Consider the following 24,852-nt stretch of genomic DNA (forward strand, 5'->3'; position numbering starts at 1 on the left):
TTTGCAGGATCATCATCATCATAGAAATGGAGGTGGCTTAGAATTTGATGAAACCAATTACGGCTCATTACTTGGCGAAATATTGGTGTATGCATAATAGGGTCCTTTGTCCAGTATGCAGGAATTCAGTTCTTTCGTACAATACCCATCAAAAGTACCAAGGCCAAAAACAAAAACATTTCTGCAAGGGAGGCTGGGTAATCATAGAGAATAGAATGCCTGCTCCTTGTGCCCTGTCTTTCACTCTCACGGCACTGGCTGTTAGCGAACCGGTTTGTTTGATCCACTATTTCCTTCACAAAACCCTCACTGAAGAAAAGGTGGAAAAAATCCAGCCTGTTTGAATTAGGGTGAATACAGGGAGCAATGCATCCAGCACGCCCCTGCTCAGTGAATGGTGAATGAGGGGAGTAAAATCACTCCCATCCTCCCAATTCCATGCCACAAAATCCTCGTCCCGATCGTCCCCATTCTCGCCTTCATAAGGGTGGGGAGATGATGATGGGGGAGGTTGGGGAGGAGGAGTGTGTAGGGCTTCCCGACTCGCACTCCTCTTCCCTTGGCCTTTACCCTTCCCCTTTCCCTTACCCTTACGGCCTTGGGGAACATCAGGGGGCTGTGGGGAGGAGGCCCGGGAATATTGGGGAGCATAAGACGTGCTGGGGAGTGGCTCCTCCTCACCTTCCTGCTCCATCACCACACCACGTGATTCACCACCCACCCTCATTGCCCCACGTGATAAGCCCCGCCGCCTCACACCACCACGTGACTCACTCCCATCACTTACTTTCCACACTCCTCCCAACACTTTCCCTTTCACTCCCCACTCCCTCAACGCCACTTCCGCCATCCCCAAACAAAAGACTAGGTCCATACCTGTTAGAATGATGTGGTGTATGCTCTGGGCTGCGATGAGTAATAACCTCATGGCCGTACCACATGGCAGCACGTCCCACGGCTCTGTCCTCGTCCTCGAAATCGGACTCCACGTCACGTAGGGGCTGGCTAGAGGATCTTGCACGTTGCTTTTGTGCAACCTGACCCTCTCCTGCAGCACGATAAGTCACGTAGCGCCGCTTCCTGGGGGATGGGACTTCCTCATCACTGCTGCTGCTTTCCACATCCTCTGGTTGGACATAATCTTTGTCCATCTCCTTGTCACCGAGTGGTGAATCACTATCACCAGTAATGGCATCCAGGGCGGCTTGAATTTCCTCCTCCGAGACACCTCTATGAACCATGTCTGAGCAGGACCGTTGCTAACAGGTGAGTGACCGAGCCGCAGGTGAGTGCGGGTCGTGCTGGGTCACCGAGTGTCCCCGCCTGGTGGCAGATAGAGGAAGGTCGTGCGACGCTACATACCAAAAATCTCAAGCGAATTTTGAAAATTGTGGAAATTATGCAACTTGCAATTGCAAAACATACCAGTACGTCGACGGGACTGGCAAATGCAAAATGTTGCAATGTATCCATACATTGACGAGATGTCTCGGGTTAAAAAAGAAAATTCCATGGATTTTTTAGCGTTTAGCATTACTTTGGATATTCCTATGTGTGTGTGTTTTGATGTCTAAATATGGCAAATTGACCTGAAATCAGTGCCAAAATTAAAAGGGGTGTTGTTCATACAGTACTGTATACAGGACGTTTTTTGGTTTTCAGTGTTTTTTTTTTTTTTTGCATGGTCTTCTTTGGTGTTTAAAATTATTTTGGATATTCCTGTTTGTTTTCATGTCAAATATGCCTGAATTACTGGAGAACATTGCCAAAATAGGCAGAGGTACTGTACAAATAGGTTAGGTATAGGTTGGAAGTTGGGTATAGGTAGGGTCTGGGTATAGTAAGGGGGATATTTTTCATTATCCGGATATTGCCACTACCCAGATATGCCTTTGGCTCTATTGCATCGGTTAATTGAGGGAATATTGTAAATGATCCGACATCTTCAGTATCTTTGGGTAGCATTGGTAAATTATTTAGGGTTGCACGCAAAATATACACTTTAGTGACTAAAGCAGATGTGAAGAGATTTTTAAAAGGTTCTTGAGTTTATACTTCATAGAAATTATAAAGATAAAGATTTCCCCGACGAAACAGTGTAGCGGCAGGACCCCGCATCATTCTGACATGATCTGGCTGACTTGAGACACTTATAGATGGAAAATAACGGGGGAGAAGGGAACACAATAATAATAATATTAATAATAATAATAATAATAATAATAATAATTAGTATTATTATGATAATAGTAATAATAAAGCCAAGCAGTCTCTGAACCATTCTCAGGATAAAGATACACTATCTTTAATGACCCTGTCAAATTTCATTGGCTTAAAAAAAAAAAAAATGGTGAGATACACATAACTCTTCCCTTGGCCAGGTAACCAAGGAGAGATGGGAGAAAGGGAGAAAAATCATCTTTATTCAGTATATTACATAAATCTTTACATATATCTCTCTTTTATAGCTTATTACAAACCTGTATTCTTTATATAAAATCTATTTATTTCTCACCTATGACACGGTATGAAAAAGAGGATCATTTAAATGGTGGGGGTGTTATCAAAACTGTACATATAGTTCGTTTACCTTAACTTGGCCAAGTATTTCAACATTTTGCAACATTCTCTGCAGCTCAATGGCATAAGACAATTCTACAGTGGCTCCTACATGCTTTACTCAGCGCTTCGTGACTAGCACCGTATTCTATTCACTTGTTACAGCTAAGCGTTTCACAGATGGGGAGAGATGGCAATTTTAGGCCAAGTTAAAGTGAACAGAATAGTGAGGGGGGGCGAGGTGGGATGCTTCTCGTATATCACACATGATTATCACCAAATCCTAACACCATTGACCTTTCACAGTTCTCACCATCCTTTTACTGTTTTTCACTCTATTGTCACGATTTTCAATATCCTTTCACAGTTTTCACCATCTTTTCACTGTTTCTTATAATTTCACAGTTTTTCATCAACATTTCATAGTTTTCATCAGTCTTTTCATGGTTTTCATCATTCTTTTAGCTTTCATCAGCCTTTCATCAGTTTTCACCACCCTTTCACAGTTTCCAGTATCCCTTCACAGTTTTCACTATCCTTTCACAGTTATAATCATCATTAGCTCATGTGTCGTAGCTAAACTACAACTGTGATTCTTAAATCTTTTTAACACCAATTCTCTTGACCATATCTCTATTCTTATTACCATTGAACAAAAATCTTTAATCTAGTAATAGCTCTGGCACTGAAGGAGTTACAAGAAAATGATTACGGACCACTTTATCCTTAAACTGATCCTTTGTATTGGTGGAAACTTGCAAGTTAGCTCTATATGTAACAACAACATTTTAATTGGCAGTTATTTGTCATTTACTATGGACTATTCTTTCTGTCGAACATTTTCTATATCTTATTTCTGCTGCTTCCAAGCTATTTTTTTTTATTTTTAATGGAAATAATTTGTATTAAAGGGGTAAAAAATTACCCTTATTAACCCCTTTATAACCAGAACTTCCTCCGAAAACTGAAGAAAATCGTCTGAAGGGAGCAAGAAAATAATTATAAAAAAGTCATGAAATTAAATAAATTAATAACGGCAAAAATGTACCGATGAAAAGGGCTCGGCATGGGGAGGAAATTCTATAACATGTATCCTGTCTCACATTGCTATGGTTATTTAAAAGGATGGACGATAATGCTCACAGGTAAAATTGTTTTTATCATTCTATTTTTACAGTAAATAATTCATTGAGTTAAATTTAGTTATTTTTCAAATACACTAAGCTATTCGCCCCTCCCTATTGCCACATACTGATTTATTTATTTATTTACTGCTCAGACAAAATTAATAATTCATTTTACTTTCATCGTAAGTTATTTATATTACTGGCTTAATTTAGCTACTTTCCAAATATACTAATCTTTTCACACCTTCATGTTGCCACTTACTGAATTGTTTTCTTGATTTATTTATTTCATGTGGACAAATTAATAATCAAATTTTTCCACATTAATTTTAGATATTGGATTAATTAAGTTACGTTTCAAATACAGTTTAATCATTTTTTTCACATTTTATTGCCACATAACTGGATTTGTTTTTATTTTATTTATTACACATGTACAATATTAATAATCCAGTCTCTGAACATAGTATTCTTTCCATCAGTTATTTTAAGTTGAAAATATTAATCTTACTACTTTAGTTATTTCCATATGCTGATTTAATTTATAAATTTTTGTTAATGTATCCTGAGAAAAAGCACAAGTCCAGCACATGGCATAAATATTCCACTCTCATAACACATTAACTTTTCCACTCATTGTTCTAAAATGGACATGTTTGCCTTACCACCATCACTACTTTCACATACCGGATGCATCTTTATTATTTTATTATTATTACAGCATTATCACAGTAAAAACAATTTCAGCAGGTAGATATTAAAAATAAATAAATTTTCCCCAAATTTCAACTTTTTTAAAATACTAAATTTATGCTTATTATTTACTATTATTGTATACTGGTACTCAGACACAATCCACTCGAACATAAAAAAAAAAAAAAAAAATCACTTTCCATACAGTTTAACGATTCTTTTTACTATCTTCTTTTCCTTTTACTCTGCTGAATTTATGTTATCATTTTGTATTACTGCATATCCAAAGTTTACACATTCTACACACGTCGGAATTAAAAAACACTAAACCACTTCTGAATATTCCATTTAAAAAATTATCTGGCTTCCAAACATTTCACAAAAAATCATCTACTTTTCTAACATTCCACAGAATATTATCTACTTTTCGAACGTTCTGTTAGAAAAATTGTCTGCTTTAAAATATCCACTGAACTTTCAAAAAGACCACTTTCTAGACATTTCACAAAACATCATATACTTTTCGAAAATCTCAAAAAAAAAAATCTACTTTTTGAACATTCCATTACAAAAAAAAAAAAAATCACCTACTTTCTGAACATTCCATTTAAAAAATCATCTGCTTTTCAAGAATTTCACAAAAAAATAATAATAATCCACTAATCCAATATTCCAACCTTTTTGCCCATTCCTAAGCGCTGCCGTGCTCCCAGACCACCTCGTCCCCCGTACTACATGGCAAAGTAAAATGAGCAAACTCATTTGTGGCACAATTCAGAGCACTGCGTAACTACTGGTGTGGGAGCTGGTGTGGCGGTATTAATAAAGGAGTCCACGGTATTACTCGTAGTTACATAATAGTAATAATCTATCTATCTATTGCCAGACACCATAATCCCTTAAGGGGTGGCCATTTGACTTTATTTGTTTTAAGGGGAGGGGCACTAACCCTCCACCAACCCACTTGTTCACACGTAGGGAGCACGTATGGTTTGGTTATATGGTTACCACCCAGCGTTGTTAATGGTTTCTTGGCTTACAGGAAACCATTTGGCTTGTCACTCAATGTAAAGTCACCTGTAAAGGAAAGAAAAGCAATAAGAAGTGACAGGAAAGATGCGAGAAATAGGAAGAGAGGAGGGGAGGCACAGAAAAAGAATGATAAAGGCTAAGGAAGAAGTAGGCAGCACTACATCAAGTGAGTAATAATAATAATAATAATAATAATAATAATAATAATATTATTATTATTATTATTATTATTATACACTGAGGTGGTTTGGACATGTGGAGAGGATGGAGAGTGAAAGACTGACTAAGAGGGTGTATGTGGGTGAGGTGGAGGGAGGGAGAGGGAGGGGTAGACCGAGGATGAGGTGGAGGGATGGAGTTGAGAGGTATATGAGGGAGGGGGTGAGTTGGGGGAGGGGAGTCAAATGGTGGGTGACAGAGTGACTTGGAGGCGTTTTGTCTGCGGCCACCCTTTGCGGGATTAGAGCGTCGGGCTATAGATAGATAGATAGATTATTATTATTATCATTATTATTATTATTATTATTATTATTATTATTATTATTATTACCATTATTATTATTATTATTATTATTATTATTATTATTATTATTATTACTGTTGTTGTTGTTGTTGTTGTTTATTTGGTGCTGTGAATTAATATTAGTAGTGGGTGTGATTAAAAAAATAACACTAGTTATTATTATTATTATTATTATTATTATTATTATTATTATTATTATTTGGTGCTGTATATTAATGAGAAATGTCAATTCACCTACTTTCTGAACATTCCATTTAAAAAATCATCTGCTTTTCAAGAATTTCACAAAAAAATAATAATAATCCACTAATCCAATATTCCAACCTTTTTGCCCATTCCTAAGCGCTGCCGTGCTCCCAGACCACCTCGTCCCCCGTACTACATGGCAAAGTAAAATGAGCAAACTCATTTGTGGCACAATTCAGAGCACTGCGTAACTACTGGTGTGGGAGCTGGTGTGGCGGTATTAATAAAGGAGTCCACGGTATTACTCGTAGTTACATAATAGTAATAATCTATCTATCTATTGCCAGACACCATAATCCCTTAAGGGGTGGCCATTTGACTTTATTTGTTTTAAGGGGAGGGGCACTAACCCTCCACCAACCCACTTGTTCACACGTAGGGAGCACGTATGGTTTGGTTATATGGTTACCACCCAGCGTTGTTAATGGTTTCTTGGCTTACAGGAAACCATTTGGCTTGTCACTCAATGTAAAGTCACCTGTAAAGGAAAGAAAAGCAATAAGAAGTGACAGGAAAGATGCGAGAAATAGGAAGAGAGGAGGGGAGGCACAGAAAAAGAATGATAAAGGCTAAGGAAGAAGTTGGCAGCACTACATCAAGTGAGTAATAATAATAATAATAATAATAATAATAATAATATTATTATTATTATTATTATTATTATTATTATACACTGAGGTGGTTTGGACATGTGGAGAGGATGGAGAGTGAAAGACTGACTAAGAGGGTGTATGTGGGTGAGGTGGAGGGAGGGAGAGGGAGGGGTAGACCGAGGATGAGGTGGAGGGATGGAGTTGAGAGGTATATGAGGGAGGGGGGGGTGAGTTGGGGGGAGGGGAGTCAAATGGTGGGTGACAGAGTGACTTGGAGGCGTTTTGTCTGCGGCCACCCTTTGCGGGATTAGAGCGTCGGGCTATAGATAGATAGATAGATTATTATTATTATCATTATTATTATTATTATTATTATTATTATTATTATTATTACCATTATTATTATTATTATTATTATTATTATTATTACTGTTGTTGTTGTTGTTGTTGTTTATTTGGTGCTGTGAATTAATATTAGTAGTGGGTGTGATTAAAAAAATAACACTAGTTATTATTATTATTATTATTATTATTATTATTATTATTATTATTATTATTTGGTGCTGTATATTAATGAGAAATGTCAATTCAGCATTCTAGGGTAGCAGTGAGGTATAATATGAATAATACTAATAATAGTAATGATGATGATGATGATGATGATGATAATGTGCCTATCGACAGCACGAGGGTTATTAAGGGAGATAATCATTTCAGTCCTAAATTTCCCCTATAAGAAGGCCCACAATAACAGATTTTTATTCAGGTTCCAAATTTTTGAAGGTAAATCAATAGGACACGGGGCAAACATTGATTATGGAAATTCTGATAAGCAATTTTTCTATTTAGCAGGATGGACATTGATTTAAAAATAAATTAAAAGATATAATTAAAGAACTTAGCTTTTTCAAAGTCAGTTTTCATGTACAGTAAGTGCGTTCATCATCATCATCATCATCATCATCATCATCCAATCCTGTGTTGCCCCATGAGGGGTGTAGGAGCCCGGGGCTAGGCAAGTTGGTCCTGGCATTTAAGATGAGAGTGACCAGCTTCATTCATCCCTGACTGGCGTTACGTGAACAATAAACTCCAGCCTCGCCTTGGATATAACCCTGCACAAGCTCAGTCCGACTGGAGCGCTTTAAGTACCCAATAACCCACCAGGAGCCATAATTTGGTTTTATGGTTACCAGCCAGCATAGTAAATGGTTTCCTGGTGTACAGGAAGCCACATGGCGCGTCACGCAGTGTAGAGTCACCCGTAGACAGATGGAAGAGGAAACAATGATAGACAAAAAGACAAAAGCGGAAGGAAGGAAGGAAAGAAGGAAGGACAAGAGGAAAGGCTAGTCACCCGAGAGCAGCACTACATCGAGTGAGTGGATGGTGAGCGTCCCCACCTACCACTAAACTGCATAAGGCAAAAACAAAAAAGCTAATAACGAGGACCCAGTGGAAATGGTGCTTAATAATAATAATAATAATAATAATAATAATAATAATAATAAAATAATAATAATAATAATAATAATAATAATAATAATAATAATGAAAATATTCAATCCTGGAGATGAAGAACGTACAAAAAAATAAAGTGCGACTACTAACGAAGACCCAGTGTAAAGGGGATTTAATAATATTAATACGGTAATATAATAATAATAATAATGAACTGGAGGTGAAGAGCAAGTGGACTGTTCTCATTTTAAGCTAACGATCGTGGTTTTGAACTTCACATGGAGTAGTTGTGTTAAAACCGTATTCTCGTGAGCTTGGAGGGCACCCTAACACCTCTTCCTGAGCGGTTTAGTTGCCATATTATTCCTTTGTCTCTTGTTTCTTAACTGGTAGTTTATGATTTTTCCTTTTTTTTATTTTTATCGGCATTTTCTTAGAATTGTTAGATACATGAGAATATTATTAACTCATATGTAAACCTGTGCCATAGTTCTTTCACCTTAACTTGGACCATTTTTTTTTTCCTTTTGTGGCTTGTTTCGCGTAGGTCAGTGGTAAAAAAATAAAATAAAAATATTAATATTAATAATAATAATAATAATGATGCTATGGCTTTTCATCCTCTCCATAGCACTTTTTCGTGATTGGCATCCTATTCTAGTGCTAATCATTTGCTACATTTGAGCATTCAAGATAAAGAGTTGGCAATTTTAGGACATATTATAAGTATTAGTCGATTGTTACAAATGAGGGAACATTCTTGGGCCAAATATAATATTCTACTGTTAATCTAACGTTAAAACTGAATACTCAAGATGGAGAGTTGGCAATTTTAGGCCAAGTTAAAGTAGTATAGCAGGAAACAGATATTAGGCAGACAACGAAGCTAACGAAATTACGGTATATGATGTGGCAGTGACGACGATAAATCTATGTATATATATACGAGTACAAGACACATCAAGCTGAGGAATTTTTAGGACTGAATATTCATGGATTTTGTACGAAAAAAAGAAAAAGAAAAAAAAAAAGTGGGGATTTTATATTTGTCTTATAAAATAATCGCTTTGTCTTTCTATAAACTTTTCTCAGAATTCAGTTCTTATTTTCCTTTTGAATACTTGTGTTGTGTTTACATTTGTCTTGCACGCAGGACGCTGTTTTTGTCTCAGTGTCCAGAAAATTGTTTAGTTAGGTTAGATTAACTGTGCCATAAAACTTGCAGTGGTGGTGGAAGTAATGGTGGTAGTAGCAGTAGCAGTAGTAATAGTGGTGGTGGTGGTGGTGGTGGTGGTGGTGGTGGTGATGGTAGTAGTAGCAGTAATAGTCGTAGTCGTCGTCGTAGTAGTAGTAGTAGTAATAGTACTGGTAGTAGTGGGGGTGGTAGTTGTAGTAGTAGAAGTAGTGGGGTGGTGGTAATAGTAGTAGTAGTAATAGTACTGGTAGTAGTGGGGGTGGTAGTTGTAGTAGTAGAAGTAGTGGGGTGGTGGTAATAGTAGTAGCAGCAGCCGGGGGGGGGAAGTTGTAGTAGTAGTAGTAGTAATGGTGGTGGTGTGGTGGTGGTGGTAGTAGTAGTAGTAGTAGTAGTAGTAGTAGTAGTAGTAGTAATTAACCCCCAGGCTCATCTGAACTTAAACCTGGTGGACTGCAGGCTGAAGTTTGTTATTCTGCAGTCTACTATCCACGTCTCCGGAAGATAGAAAGGGAACTGAGGGATGTTTTTATAATCGGGCAGCTCCAACACCCTGTTTTGTCGGGGCCACCACGTGAAGACGTCCCTCTCAAGGACCCTTAAAAATAAATAAATAAATAAGTAAATAAAAACGAGATCCATGACCGTACTGTCGTAAAAATCTCCCCAGCATTGCAAGTCCGCGTCCACACTAGAAGTTTGCTGGTGAAGGTGGGTGTTGGCGGGCGAGGGCGTGTGCAGGTGGGAAATCTTTATCACTGTAACCCTATAAATTCCCGCCCGCACCCGCCGCGTCCATTGAGGCTAGCCCTAATATGGATTACGCATACTCATTATCCTAGAGATAGTTTCGAATTTCCTTTTTCTTCATAATTTAAGGACAAGCAAAAAACTCATTTCCCCAGATTTTCCCTTTTTCACAGTAAGATGATGAGCGAAAAAATCGAATAATTTATTTTTATAATAGGAGGGTGAGCAAAAAACTCTACTCCTATTTTTTTTTTTAATGATGGGAAGATGAGCAATAAAACTCAGTTTCTTTCTTTCTTTCTTTTTTAACAATACAATGTGAACAAAAATTCTCTTCCCATATTTTTTCATAACAAGAAGATGAGCGAAAAACTCCAAGGAAAGCATCGCTAGGAAAATTAATACCTGTTAAAATACGATGGCTTTTAAATCAACATGCCTAAGAGATAACCAGCATTCAAATTACATCGATATATGCTTAACAGTGACGCCAAAATCCCGCCCGCACCCGCAAGCATCTGGTGCGGACGTGCCCTTACGCTGTTGCATTTAAGAGACTCCCGCAGCAGAACATAAGGAGACGCAGTCTAGATGGCGTAAGAGATGTCGCAGCACCATTTCCTTAGCGATTTATTCTGTCTGTTATACCTTAACATTCTCTTTTATAATCTCTTTAAATATTCCTTTAATTCTCTCTTTTAAAATTTCTTTAATTATCTCTTTTAATATCTCTTTAATATCGACTTAGTTTGAGGCAATAATTTGGAGGACGATGTTCAGGGGTAATGTTTAGAAAAAATCGCTATGGAAAAGATGTTAAGTGACCTCCGCAACCACTTAGAACACGACCTTTACCATTAACCTCATCACGCCGGTGACGCATGTTCCTATTATATTCTTGCTACCCCTAGACGATTGAATATCACTAAGAAAAACCTTATCTTTCCCATACCCGGTAACATCATCCCTGCCTATTAACATCATCTTGTTAACACTGTCTCTTCCTATTACCATCATCTTTTCCTATTACAACTAAATCACACACACACACACACACACACACACACACACACACACACACACACTGCGAGTCTGGCACAACACAGCTTTCCCCTACAAAATAGTGTAACCTATGGCATGACTAGCTGAGCACTAACCCATGCTCCAGCAATTCTTAGCCTTACTTCCCCAGTTAGTTACTATTACTATTACTACTATTATTACTGTTACTACTATTTTTGCTACTATCTTTACTATTATTACTATTACTACTACTACCCCTACTGAACAACTATCAGATTCCTAGTGGCCCCTTCAGTTTTATTCCCCCATTGCCCCGATCCCCACAAACAGTAATGAACAATAAAGCTGTTTGACTTAGAAATGTAGCCAGAAGAAATCAATTTTAATAAGAGAACTGGAGCCCCTCCAAAGGGGGAATCACACCTGCCGGGAGCCGATACATAATTGGCGCGGCTCGGAATATGACCTTGACCTTGGCTTACTTTCACCAATTTCTAACTCGCAGGGGGATTTTCATCTCTACTACACACCTGTTAAAATTTGTGATGATCTCTTGAGCGGTTGCAAATTTATAGTGGTAACAGGCGGCCTGCAGTCCTGATGGACCCAGGTTCGAATCCCGGCTGGGGCAAGAACAGTTTAAGGATTTGAATTTCATAAAAGCGGACTTTCCTGATCTACCAGATAACCCGCCGACATGTCGTAAAAGTACCCCCGCAAATACCAATACACCAGTCCTGTATGAGACAGCCCTTGCATGTATTCAATATGGACGGTGGGTGTTAGCGCCGAAGTGGTGACATGTAGAGAGGTGTATGTATGTAGGAGGACTACTGGGCCTTGAGAGCAGGCTGTGAAGCCTATGCCCAGAAGTAGGACACGTAAAAAAAAAAAAAAAAAAAAAAAAAAAAAAACACGCACAGACGTTGGACTACTTTCACCAGTTTCGAATTCGTGATAGATTTTTTTCCCTACTACACATCTGTAAAATATTGTAATGATATCTTGAGCAGTTGCGAAGTTAGAGTGCTAACAGAAACATGGAGAGACGGACAAATTAATACAAAAATACCAGCTTTGCTATCGCTGCTTGTAAACATACAGCATATTATCATCAGTCAAATCAAAATAAGTAATAATATTTGTGTTTATTATTATGCCCCCAGACTGAGAATCACTGCCCTAACCCCTTGATTACTGTGTCATATTTCATGTATTATTCTCAGTAATTTGATTATGAAAATTAGCAGAGACTTTTGGGAGCTGTGAGGAATATGTATGCCCATTAAAAGTCCATCATTTAGAAAAAAAAAAAAAAAGAGTATATAATAAAAAAAAAGTATCGCACACAAGGGGTACGATGAATTTTAGAAAGATCAATAAACGTTGTGAATTCTCCAGAATATTAATCCATTATCATCTGATTATGCGTATAATTATAATGGCTCCAAATCTGTACAGGTGCAGTGTGTCAGCCTTGTGAAAGCACGTTGTATCAGCGTGGTGAATAATCATCGGGCAATTTCCTGCAGTTATCGTCTGTATTGTCAAATTGTTTCGCGCCAATTGTTCACCGATAATTTTTGATCTGCCATACGGCCTTCATTACCACCGTCATTCGAACTTCAATGGTTAAGTATTGCCTATATGACCTGACATTTCTCCTAAAAGAAAAAAAAGTGTAGGGTAGCAAGAATAAAATTAAAGACGTCCTTGGGATGAAGGGGCTAGCCTCACGCCGGGAATCCGCTGTGAGATTCTTTGTGTTGGAAAGGAAAATTCGACCCTTCAGTACCAGGATATACGAATTTCACTCTAGCTCTCAGACGACTTCCTTCAGCTTGGTCTCTAATGAAGGAGGGGTTGATGGGTGAGGTGTTCGGAGCAATGTCATCCACAGCTATACCTCTTTCACTTTAACTTGGCGCTGATTTTCTTTCTGTTGATTTTTCTCTCACACAGGTAAGTTAGGAGCAAAGTCTTACACAACTATACCTCTTTCACTTTAACCTGGCCCAGATTTTCTTCTTGTAGTTTTCACATGTAGATCAGTGTTAGAAGTAAACTATAATACATCTCACCATACTCCCCATAGCACTTCTTCATGACTAGCATCCTACTCCAGTGCTTGTGTTACAACTCATCAAACGAGATAGGGAGTTGGCAAATTTAGGCCAAGTTAGAGTAAAAGGAGTACACCTAATATTAACCCCTCCCATCATACTAGAGGTCCCATCCCAAGCTGAACACACTCGTCTGTTGTCAGCAAGAATGAAGGACGTCCTGGTACTGAAAGAGTTAAGTGGACGGCTTCCCACATGGGGAGTGACGTGCCAAAATAGTGAGGTGGGCAAACAAAGCAGAAGCTGATTCACAAGATGTGGTTTCCAAACACTCAAGTTTTAAAGGATTACTGGGCTTCTTTTGAAGATATGTTGTTTTAATGGTTTACCTGACAGTTTTGAAGCACAGGATTTTTGAAACACTGCTGGGTGTGTTGTTTTAAAGATACATATTTTTGATGGCTTACCTGACGCAGTTTCGAAGCAAAGTGATATTCTGAAACAGTACTGGGTGTGTTGCTTTGAAGTTACATTGTTTTCGTGGCTTACCTGATTCAATTTCGAAGCAAAGTGACGTTCTAAAGCATTACGAAGCATTATTAGGTGTGTTGTCTTAAAGTTACATTATTTTGAATGGTTTACCTAATACAATTTTGAAGCATAATCATCTGCAGCATTACTGGGTGTGTTGTTTTGAAGTTACGGTGTTCTGAAGCATCGTGTTTTGGAGTCATTTAAAGCATTATGTTGTTGCAAAATCAGGTGTTGTTGTGAGACTTGGCATTGATTCAAAGCATGCTATTGTTCTGAAGCACAGTGTTTCGAAGCCTTATGGTGCTATGAAGTATTATGTTGATTTGAAGTACTGTTTCAATTCATAGTGTATCAAAGGATGCTTCCTCTCCTCCCACCCCCCAAAGAAAAAGTTGTTCCAAGCATACGTGCATCAGGTGGACATACCAAAATATTTAGTTCACCAGAATAATATGCTCAAGAAGGAGGAGTGATTCAGTTTGCTTGTGTGGAATATCAGATTACGAGTTGTCTTTTGTCAATATTTCGATCTTCTATCTTCTAGCAATACTTCCTTCTGACTGAACACAGTACTTTAAAAGGCATCCTGTAAATCAGCCTCAAAAGATAAAAACCTCAAAACACTCTTAACAACCGTCATCTTCATCATCATCATCATCAACATCCTAACCCACAAATAAATGGGACAATATATCATCATCATCATCAACCTAACCCTCTACTAAATGGGAAAATATATCATGATCATGATGATGATCATCATCATCATCGTAACCCACTAGTAAATGGGATAATACAAAAGGAAATATCTAACTCACTTTCGTAACAGTGACAGGACACGAACCTGAGCCTCTAACAACTCATTATGGCACTCAAACTCATGAAGCAAAAGACGCTTACATGATCAGCTTTGAATGAGGTGTTGCTTTGAAGTGCAGTGTTGCTTTGAAGTGTGGCATTGCTTTGAAGTGTGATGTTGCTTTGAAGTGTGGTGTAGCATTGAAATTATGTGTTGGTTTGAAGTATGGTGTTGTTTTGAAGTGTGGTGCTTCGAAGCATGGTGTTGATTCGAACTGTTGTACTTATAACCACAATGTTGCTTTGAAGCTTGTTTCAAAGTGATGTTGTCTTGAAGAATGACACATTTTCTTAGCTATGGTGCTGAAGTGACTATCTGCAATTATGGTGTTGTCAAAGTACTTATCCCTCTACTATTCCAGTCAAAGAGAAATGGTTGTTTGGCTTCCCCGACATACCACAGTGGTGTTTCAAAGTGGTGCTGTTTTCAAGAAAGCTCCTTTTTTTTTTTTTTTTTTTTTTTAAGTATAGTGCTGCAGTGACACTCTGTGGTAGATGGTCTTATCAAATTACTCACCCCTCTAACTATTATACCAAATCAGAACTGTTGTTTAGCTTGACCTTTGACTCAAATTTCAAACAGTTATCAGTGGCCACGATTCAGCATCTAACATCAATACTGATCATGTAAGCAGCCATAAAAAAGTGAATACACTCCAGATATGCCAGAAATAATGAAATAGACTTTCAATAAACTCCTTGTCAAGCAACCCTACCTAATAATTTCCGGAGAGCAGCCCAACACACACTATCTCTCTCTGATTCTTTCTATACATAAAATAATGTTTTCCTGTCAACCATCCGAATTCTTTACTTGCATTCACAGACTTACAATAAATTACTGTACCTTCCATAACTAGGATTCGTTTTGCAAGAAAAAGAAGAGGAACAAGTCACTGAGTATCTCCAAACCTGTATCATCCTACAGTTACAAATCTTAGATCCCTCTCCATCTACCTATCATCTGCTACTGATATATATTTTTTTTTAATCCAAGGACGTTTTTTTAATTAATTCTTGCTGCCTCCAGACGATTTTTTTTCCAGCTCTGAAAAAAGGCTACTCGTCCTGAAGGGGTTTACTTACTCTACCTAACCCCTACGGTGAAAAAAAATGGGTCTGTCTTAAAGATGTATAAAGTCGCCTGGAAATAGCACGACAGAAAAAAAAAAAATCTTTCTCCACTTTTAATGGACGCACAAATTTCTCTCTCTCTCTCTCTCTCTCTCTCTTGCTACCTCCAGACGGTTTTATTGAGCCAGGGAAGAAATTTTTAGCAGTAAAAAGCAGTGAAAGTAACAATATATTCAACCCCTTAATTCACCTCAGATATACTGTATATTTCTTATTTACTTCACGTGACTTAGTGGTAGGGAAATAGTGTTACGGACCTGTACCCTTTCCACTGGACTTCTTCGTGACTAGCAGGATATTTTAGGGACTAGGATGGTGCTACGGCTCTGCATCCTTTGTATTGCGTTTCTTCGTGACTAGCATCATATTCTAGTGGTAATGTAATCCACATCGCAGGATTCAAGATGGAAGGACGGCAATTTTTTAGGCCAAGTTAGGGGGAAAGGAGTATAGAAGAGTTGAATAAAACCGTCCGGAGATAGCAAGAATATACAGGCCATCGGGGTGAAGGGGTATCAATCTCACTTCACTCCCCTCATGTCTCTTCCCTCACTTCAACTATTTATAGTTTTTGTTGACATTTTTCTTCACAAAATGACTCTGTTCAAATTTGTTTTTTTTTTCCTTTTCTAATTTCATTTCTCTTCCCTAACATCCTTTTACTTTATACACCTCATCTCAAGCCTTTCCTCCACTCACCCCACTTTATTACACTTTATTTCACCTCAGTTTTTTTTTCTCAATTCATATCACTTCCCTTAGCTTTCTGTCACTACATCTCAAGCCTAGTCTTCCCTCACCTCACTTTTTTACACTTTATTTCACCTCATTCAACCAACAGCACTTCATCTCAGAACTTCTTTTCACTTCCCTACCCTTCTCTCCTTTACTCATTCATCTTAAAACTTCCTCTCACTTCACCCTCTTCGTCTTAAACTTCCTATCTCTTGCTTCAGTCTCTTCATATTACTCACTATTCTTTCAAACCTGGAGTTTCATGTTACTTCATTCATCTTCATTCATTTTCAACTTCTCACTTTACCTTACTCATCCCAGCTAACTTCATCCCTCACTCTCTGTGCCTCTGTATTTTCAGATTTTCCTTTCTCTCAAACTCACAAGCATTTCTCACATCAATTAGCTCTCTCATCTCATTTTACTCATCTCACGCCAAGCTTTATTTCATCTCAGCTCACTCTATGCTCAGTGTTTCCAGCCATTACCGTACAGAGCTTCCTGATTTGATATTGTTCTTTTCTTACTCAGTAATACATTTAAATTTACACACTGATTTGCCTAGTTCCAATTTCTTTCGTTTTTTTTTTTGTTTTTTTTGTTTTTTTTTTCAGTTTTCAGACTCTGCATATATCATTTTACTCATAAGCTGTCATATTTCCAAATTTTATGGTATATTCTTTTTCACTCTAAAATAGGATACATCTCGCATTAATTCACTCATCGGCTTTTAGATATTCAATTTCATATTCTTTCGGATTTTTCAACTATATTGAACATTACTTACTCAATTTATTTCAACTGAAACTTCTTCAATGGTTCCAAGATTTTAGATTGCAATGCTTCTTTTTTTCCCCTCTTTTTCACAGGTTATCTTATTTCAGTTTCTTCACTCAGCTAACTCACTAGTTAACTCTCACGTTTTCTAACATTCCAGTATTTCAGTTCCTTCTATGCTCTGATTACTAAGCTCATCTAACTTAACTTTCCTCAGCATATCTCCATTCTTCTTTCAATTCATCTCATTTCACCTTTTTTATCCAATATTCTGGTCATTTTAAGCCCTTTATCTTTCCACAATTTGACATTCTCCTATAATTTTGGTTCACAAACGATCCCACTTTTCTCAGCTCACATCTCGTCTCACTTCAGCTCACTTCTGCTCTCTAATTCACAGCTCCAGTAGTTGTAATGTTTCCAGACATCCAGATTTCCAGATTTTAGCGTTGTCCTTGAATTCTAGCCCACAGATGATCTCACTTTTCTCAGCTCATCTCAGATCTCTTCTCACCTCGGCTCACTTCTCCTCTCTGATCCATTTTTATCAGTCGTTGTAAGGCACTCTTCACTCATCTCAAATCTCTTCTCACAAGGCTAACTTGGCTCATCTAATCTCAAATATCATTTCTTTTTGGCTCACTTCACTCAGTCTCTCTCTCTCTCTCTCTCTCTCTCTCTCTCTCTCTCTCTCTCTCTCTTCCATAGTTGCAATTGTAAAGCTTCCCAGTTCCTCCCTTTATTTTTCCTTCCCAATTCCTCTCTTTTTCTCTCTATTTTTCCCTCCCAGTGTATCTATTTGTCCTTGTTCCGTTCTTTATTTTTCCTTGCCAGTTTCTGTTTATTTTCCTTCCCAATTCCTTTGTTTATTTTTTCTTTATTTTCCTTCCCAATTCCTTTGTTTATTTATTTATTTTTTCCTTCCCAATTCCTTTCTTTATTTTGTTCTCTATTTTCCTTCCCAATTCCTGTCTCTACTTCTAGTTCCCAAACACTTGGGCGGGCAGTCTTTTTCAGAAGGGTTTTGGACAGAAGATTAAGTTCTCTTATACAGAGAGAGAGAGAGAGAGAGAGAGAGAGAGAGAGAGAGAGAGAGAGAGAGAGAGAGATGTAAACCTGTTGGAAAACTCATATAAATTCATGACTGAGGGCAATATCTAAAAAAAGAAAAGGCTGAGAAAGGAAGACAGGAAGAGAGAGGGAGGAGGGCAGGAAACATGAATGAAGGGAGAAAAGGAAAATTGAAAGATAGAAAGAAAAAAAAGAGCTTAGTGAAAATCAAAGAAAGTGGGGATCAGGTGAACATCAAGGGAGACTCATACGGACACCAGTTAGAACAAATGGACTAAAGAAGTAAGTAGGAAAAAAAAAGACGAAGAGAGACTAGATGGGGACAGCTTAGAGAAAACGGGACAGACCCCCCCCCCCAAAAAAAAAAGTAGAGAAAGTACAATAGGCCAAACTCATTAGATCACAGAGTGAACTACCCCATAGAGCAGAAAAGATCTAGGAAGGAAGGAAGAAAAAAGAAGTCGTGAAGAAAAAGAGAAAGAAACAGGTAAGGCTTAGAGAAAACGAGAGGGTAAAATACAAGTGAGGAAGTTACATTAGGGAGTGACTCGTGTATATCCCAGCTGGAACTACCTCTAGGGAGGAAAAAGACCAAGGAGGAAAAAAAAAACGGAAAAGAGAAACAGAAAAACATATGAAGAAGGAGGGAAAGAAAAAGGATAGTCACAGCTTTAAATAAAATAAAAAAAAGAGATAATGAAAAGGAAAATGGAGAAGTTAACATCAGGGGGACTCAGGTAGACCCCAGATGGAGGACCGCCGCTAGAGATACCGCCACTAGTACCCCCGTCCACCGTAGACTAGAGGCTGAGTTGCAGTAGGAGAAGTCACAGGAGCAGACCCGGCGGATGAGGACCCGGGTGGTGTAGGTCTCGCACGTGTTGGTCATGATGGTGTCGTTGGTGGCGCAGTTTCGGTGGAAGCTCTCGATCTCCCCTGGGGAGAAAAGGAGAGGGGTAGATTATAGGGAGGCTTCCTAGCACCTCTTCTTTAGCGATTTATTTTGCATATTGCGCTTTTAATATTTGATGGCACGCTTTTTTTTACCTCTTTTTAATATGGATTGCAGCAAATAAGAGAATCATGAGTGCCATGCATGGAATAAATCGGTAAGGAAAAGGTGTTAAAAATCGCCAAAACAGCTTAAATAGGATCTATGGACCACACAGACGATTGTAAGGTGGTCCGGGCTTAATATTACAAGAGAGAGAGAGAGAGAGAGGAGTCAATGGGGACAGAAATAGGAAGAAAGAGCTAGCTATTCAACATTAATCTCAGTCTCATATTCACATATCAGTAAACTGAAGAGAGAGAGAGAGAGAGAGAGAGAGAGAGAGAGAGAGAGAGAGAGAGAGAGAGAGAGAGACTCAGCATGCATAGGTAATGTGCTGCCAATCTGCATGAACAACACTTTGCCTGAATAATCAAAGGGAGAAAATCACTGAAGGTTTGGTCAGTAATTTATTTGCTGAACTAACGTTATTATTACTTTGTTGTCAGTATTTCATTTATATATTTAATTTATCTCTTTATCTTTTCTTTATCTCTTTTTATTACAATTACTTTATAGAAGTTTACTTTAGAGTTACTTATAAAAATGTTCTTTAGAAATTCTATCTATAGCCAGACGCCTTATTCCCGTAAAGGGTGGCCACAGACAAATCGCCTCCATGCCGCCCTCTCCTCTGCCATTACGCTGCCCTCCCCTCATCTCACACATCCCCTCTCTCATATATCTCTCCACTCCATCTCATCTTCGGTCTACTCTTTACTCTATATTTCACTCCTCTCTCTCTCTCTCTCTCTCTCTCTCTCTCTCTCTCTCTCTCTCTCTCTCTCTCTCAATTCATGATAAAACTGTCCCTGAAACTGTCAAAAATTCACTGCATTTTGCATAAAACTTCCTGGTCATGTTAACACGTCCTGGTGCAAGTGAGGCCATAAGTGGTCAATTTTTGAAGACAAAGGTCAAGGAAGGTCAAGGTAGGACAAGGTAGATCAAGGCAGGTCAAGGCAGATCAAGGCAGGCCAAGGCAGGTCAAGGTAGGACAAGGTAAAACTTTCCAATATGTTGACACTGCACTGTTGAAAAAGTTGTAGTTAACTTTTACTGTTTTCGTAAATTTTCCCAAATATTTTCGACAGTTTATTCTTCTTCACACACACACACACACACACATACAAACACACACACACACACACACACACACACACACACACACACACACACACAAAAGTCATGTGTGTGACATGTATTATACTGTACATGTATCATGTATGTATCCTCGCCACATTTCTTGTATTCATCTGGTGTAGCCAAGTATATGTATGTACGTGTGTATGTATGTATGTGTATGTCCTGTATCACACATGTATCATCTATGTATCATATTTGTATCCCCCTTGTATCCAGTATTAACAGTCCACGGTGCACATGTATGTATGTGTGTATGTATGTATGTATGTCTAGCCTTCCCAGAGGACTCCAACCCATTACCCTAATATGCTCAACGTGATACAACCCACGCTAAACACTGCCTACTTACGCTGATATACTAACGTACTTACTCTGATATACTAACCTACATACTTACTCTGGTATACTAACCTACTTACGCCCACACTTGTTTGTTTACTTACTTGGAGGTATACTTACTTTGAACCTACTTACTTATTCTGACATACTAGCATATTCTGATATAGAAACCTACTTACTGATATACTTACCTACTTACACTGATATACTAACCTACTTACTCTGATATACTAACCTACCCACACTGATAACCTAACCTACTTACTTACATTGTGATATGCTAACATACATCCAGGCTTACTTACCGCCACACACTAATTTACTTACACAGTGGCCTACTTATACCAATATACTCACTGGCTTACTCCAAGGCATGTCTGTCTACTTACCAGAGGGCCTACTTACCCTAATACACTAACCCACTTTGAGACCAACCAACAATAATTGCCAGTCTACTTAAGCTTATTAACATATCCACTCCAGGCTGTGCTTCATTATCAGTACTTACATATAGAACTACTTACGGATGTTATATTTATGCGTATTTCCCTTCCACACTGACCAACTTCACCATCACCATCATCATCATCTTCATCATCATAATCATTATAATCATTATCATCGTCACCACCATTACCATTACCACCATCATCATCATCATCGTCATTATCATCATCACCATTAACATCACCACCATCACCATCATCATCGTCATCGTCATCACAACCATCATCATCATCATCATCATCATCATCATCTCCATGATCACCACCACCACCATCATTATCATCATCATCATCATCAGCGTCATCATTACTATCACCACCACCATCATCATCGTTATCATCATCGTCATCGGCTTCGTTATTATCATCAGTATCATCATCATCATCATCACCATCAATCTAAACAGGACAAAAGCCTCTCACTTTTCTCCACTCTGACCTATTTACTCTCAGTCCGTTCCATCCAGTCCCAGCAAATCTCCGCATCTCATCTCTCCATCTTGTTCTCTGTCTGCCACTTCCTCTCCCTCCATCTCTCCATCTTGTTCTCAGTCTACCTCTTCCTCTCACTCCATCTCTCCATCTTGTTCCCTGTCTGCCATTTCCTGTCACTCCATTTCTCCATCTAGTTCTCAGTCTGCCTCTTCCTCTCACTCCATCTCTGGGCTGCCACTCAGTTACCTGGTTGTTCATCTGTTATCTCTTTTACAAAGGGCGTGACCTGCCCACATCCATTTATGCTTTTGGACTGTACTGATTATATCCTCTACTTTCCTCTATTCCCTTATCCAGGAAGCTCCATTTTATCTTTATATGTGACACCTTTGTCTCTCCATGTGACACCTTTATCTCTCCATGTGACACCTTTATCTCTCCATGTGAGACCATCATCTCTCCATATGACACTTTTATCTCTCCATGTGACACGCCTGTATCTCTCCATGTGACACGCCTGTATCTCTCCATGTGACACGCTTGTATCCCTCCATGTAACACCTTTGTCTCTCCACGTGAGACCATCATTTCTCCATGTAACACCGTTAGCTCTCCATGTGACACCTTTGTCTCTCCATATGACACCTTTGTCTCTCCATGTGATCCTTAATATAATCCTCTCCATTCCTCTCTTACCACGCCAAAATTTATTCTCTCTCATTAACAAAAATGAAAAACGAAAAAATAAAAGTATTCAAACTGAGTAGTTAAAATCTCGAATAACTGTAGTAAGAGACGAAATTGGTAAGTTTAAATACCGGTCCTTTATTTAAGAGGTATAATAAAGGTGAATTTGTTACCTTTACTCGTTTATGATTTATTAAAGCTTTTTATTGGGGTATTATGCTTCTCATTCTTCTTTTTCTTCGTCATCATCATCATCACCATCATCATCATCATCATCATTATTATCATTATTATTATTATTATTAATATTATTACAGGTAATAGTAGTAGAGGGAGTAGTAGTAGTAGTAGTAGTGGTAGAAGCAGCAGCAGCAGTAGTAACAGTAGTAGTGTCAGTAGCAGTATTACTATTATTATTATTATCATTATTATTTTTATTATTTTTATTATTCATTATTATTACTATTATTATTATTATTATTATTATTATTTTTTTTACCTTTACCACATAGTCTTCAATAACCAACCCCTTCCCTAAAATAATAATAATAATAATAATAATAATAATCAAATATACACCACTTCATTTTTGGAGCGGCATAAAACAAGAGAAAATTTAAGCCAACTGCTCGTTCACGCATTTTTAAAAGTTTTTCAATGACCTATAAACTTGAAGCGAGTGTGGCAAATTAAACTCATGTCAGAATTGAAAAAAGAAAAAAAAGAAAAAGAAAGAAAAATGAGAAATAAAAAGTGTGAGGAAGTTTCTTTGGGGGGCAATGTAAACAGAATGGGGGTAGTGAACTGATATGATGCATCTTGTGGTACTGAGAGAGAGAGAGAGAGAGAGAGAGAGAGAGAGAGAGAGAGAGAACACTGACTTTGAGATGCTTTCTAGGTGGTTTGGCCTTAAAATCACAAACCAGACTCTCTCCAAATATTAGAGAGAGAGAGAGAGAGAGAGAGAGAGAGAGAGAATCCAGTGTGTGAGAAATTAGAGCTAGCTTCCACTCTCACCATTAATATCGTAGACGGTCACCGATTCACAGCCCAAGTCGCAGGATCCGGACTCGATCTGCTCCTCAGTGAAGTTGGCGTCCATGCAGCCGTCTATCCTCGAGCTGTTGCTTCGAGGAGAGTAGCTGCAGAGGAAACACTCCACGCTGAGGCCTGGACGGGCAGGAAAACGAGGAAAATCAGGCAGGAAAATTGGGTAAGGAAACTCAGTAGAAAATCAGGAAAAATGTGATGACGATGATTATTTGGGGCAAGTTGCTGCAGAAGAAACACTCCACGCTGAGACCTGAAGAGAAGGAAATTGAGGAAAATCAGGTAGGAAATTTGGGTAAGAAATCAGGAAAATATGGTCAGAAAATTGGGTAGGAAATCAGGAAAATATGGTCAGAAAATTGGGTAGGAAATCAGGAAAATGTGATGATGATGATAATGATTCGAGGAAAGTAGATGAAACGGAAACACTCCACGCGAGACCTGTGGGGAAGAAAATGAGGAAAATATAGTATGAAAACTAAATAAGACATCAGGAAAAATGTGGTGGTGGTGGTGGTGGTGGTGGTGGTGGTGATGATGATGATGATGTGATGATGGTGATGATGATGATGATGATCTGTTGCTTGGAGACGAGTGACTATATAAGAAATACTCCAGTCTTAGTCCTGTGTGAGGTAAATGAGGAAAATAAGGTGGGAAAATTGGGTAGAATATCAGGAAAAATGTGGTGGTGGTGGTGGTGGTGGTGGTGGTGGTGGTGGTGGTGGGAACTTGTTTGGAGGCGAGCAGCTGTATAAGAAACATTCCAGTCTTAGCCCTGCGTGAGTAAAACAAGAAAAACCAATAAGAAATTAACACAGGAAAAATTATAACACAAAACTAAAATAGAAACGAATGATATTAAGTTTTGCGTCAAAGTGAGTGCAGTATCTTATTACGACACACACTACGTTTAGTCTTGTGAGAGAAAAATACGAAACATCGGATAGAAACATGCGAAAATGTGGCAGGAAAATCGATAGTATGACACTAAAACTGAAACGACTAATGTGAACTACATTACTGCTTAAGGGCGAGTAACAGCGTAGAAAAAATAAGAAAATTACATGGGAAAATAGGAAAATAAGGCGACATAAAACATGAAGATAACACATGCCAACAGGTAATGGGTAAGAATATGTACTCCAGAGCTTCACCTGTAGGAAAAACAAGGAAATCGTATTGTGATCTTGATTTCTGTAATACTGAGCTGAAAATGTGTGGGTTTCGTCAGGGGTTACCCTTTACCATCTGAGCCAAATTTGGT

The 24,852-nt window shown here is 38.3% G+C and overlaps 1 protein-coding gene across 1 annotated transcript in view; it reads right to left on the bottom strand.

Moving 5' to 3' along the window:
* Positions 1 to 19,104: 19,104 nt before the first annotated feature.
* The window catches only part of LOC145418703 (uncharacterized), a 13,182-nt gene continuing 7,434 nt past the window's right edge, over positions 19,105 to 24,852 (bottom strand). Inside the window, exons 2-3 of the mRNA XM_080287043.1 lie at positions 23,553 to 23,705; positions 19,105 to 19,307 (exon numbers count right to left, since the gene is read on the bottom strand). Of these exons, the coding sequence (XP_080143169.1) occupies positions 19,105 to 19,307; positions 23,553 to 23,705 (356 nt within the window). The remainder of the gene's footprint in view (positions 19,308 to 23,552; positions 23,706 to 24,852) is intronic.

Source organism: Coenobita brevimanus, chromosome 116 (genome assembly GCF_032717465.1).
Source record: "Coenobita brevimanus isolate Jiangsu-jjx chromosome 116, ASM3271746v2, whole genome shotgun sequence".
In the NCBI taxonomy this organism is placed as follows: Eukaryota; Metazoa; Arthropoda; class Malacostraca; order Decapoda; family Coenobitidae; genus Coenobita; species Coenobita brevimanus.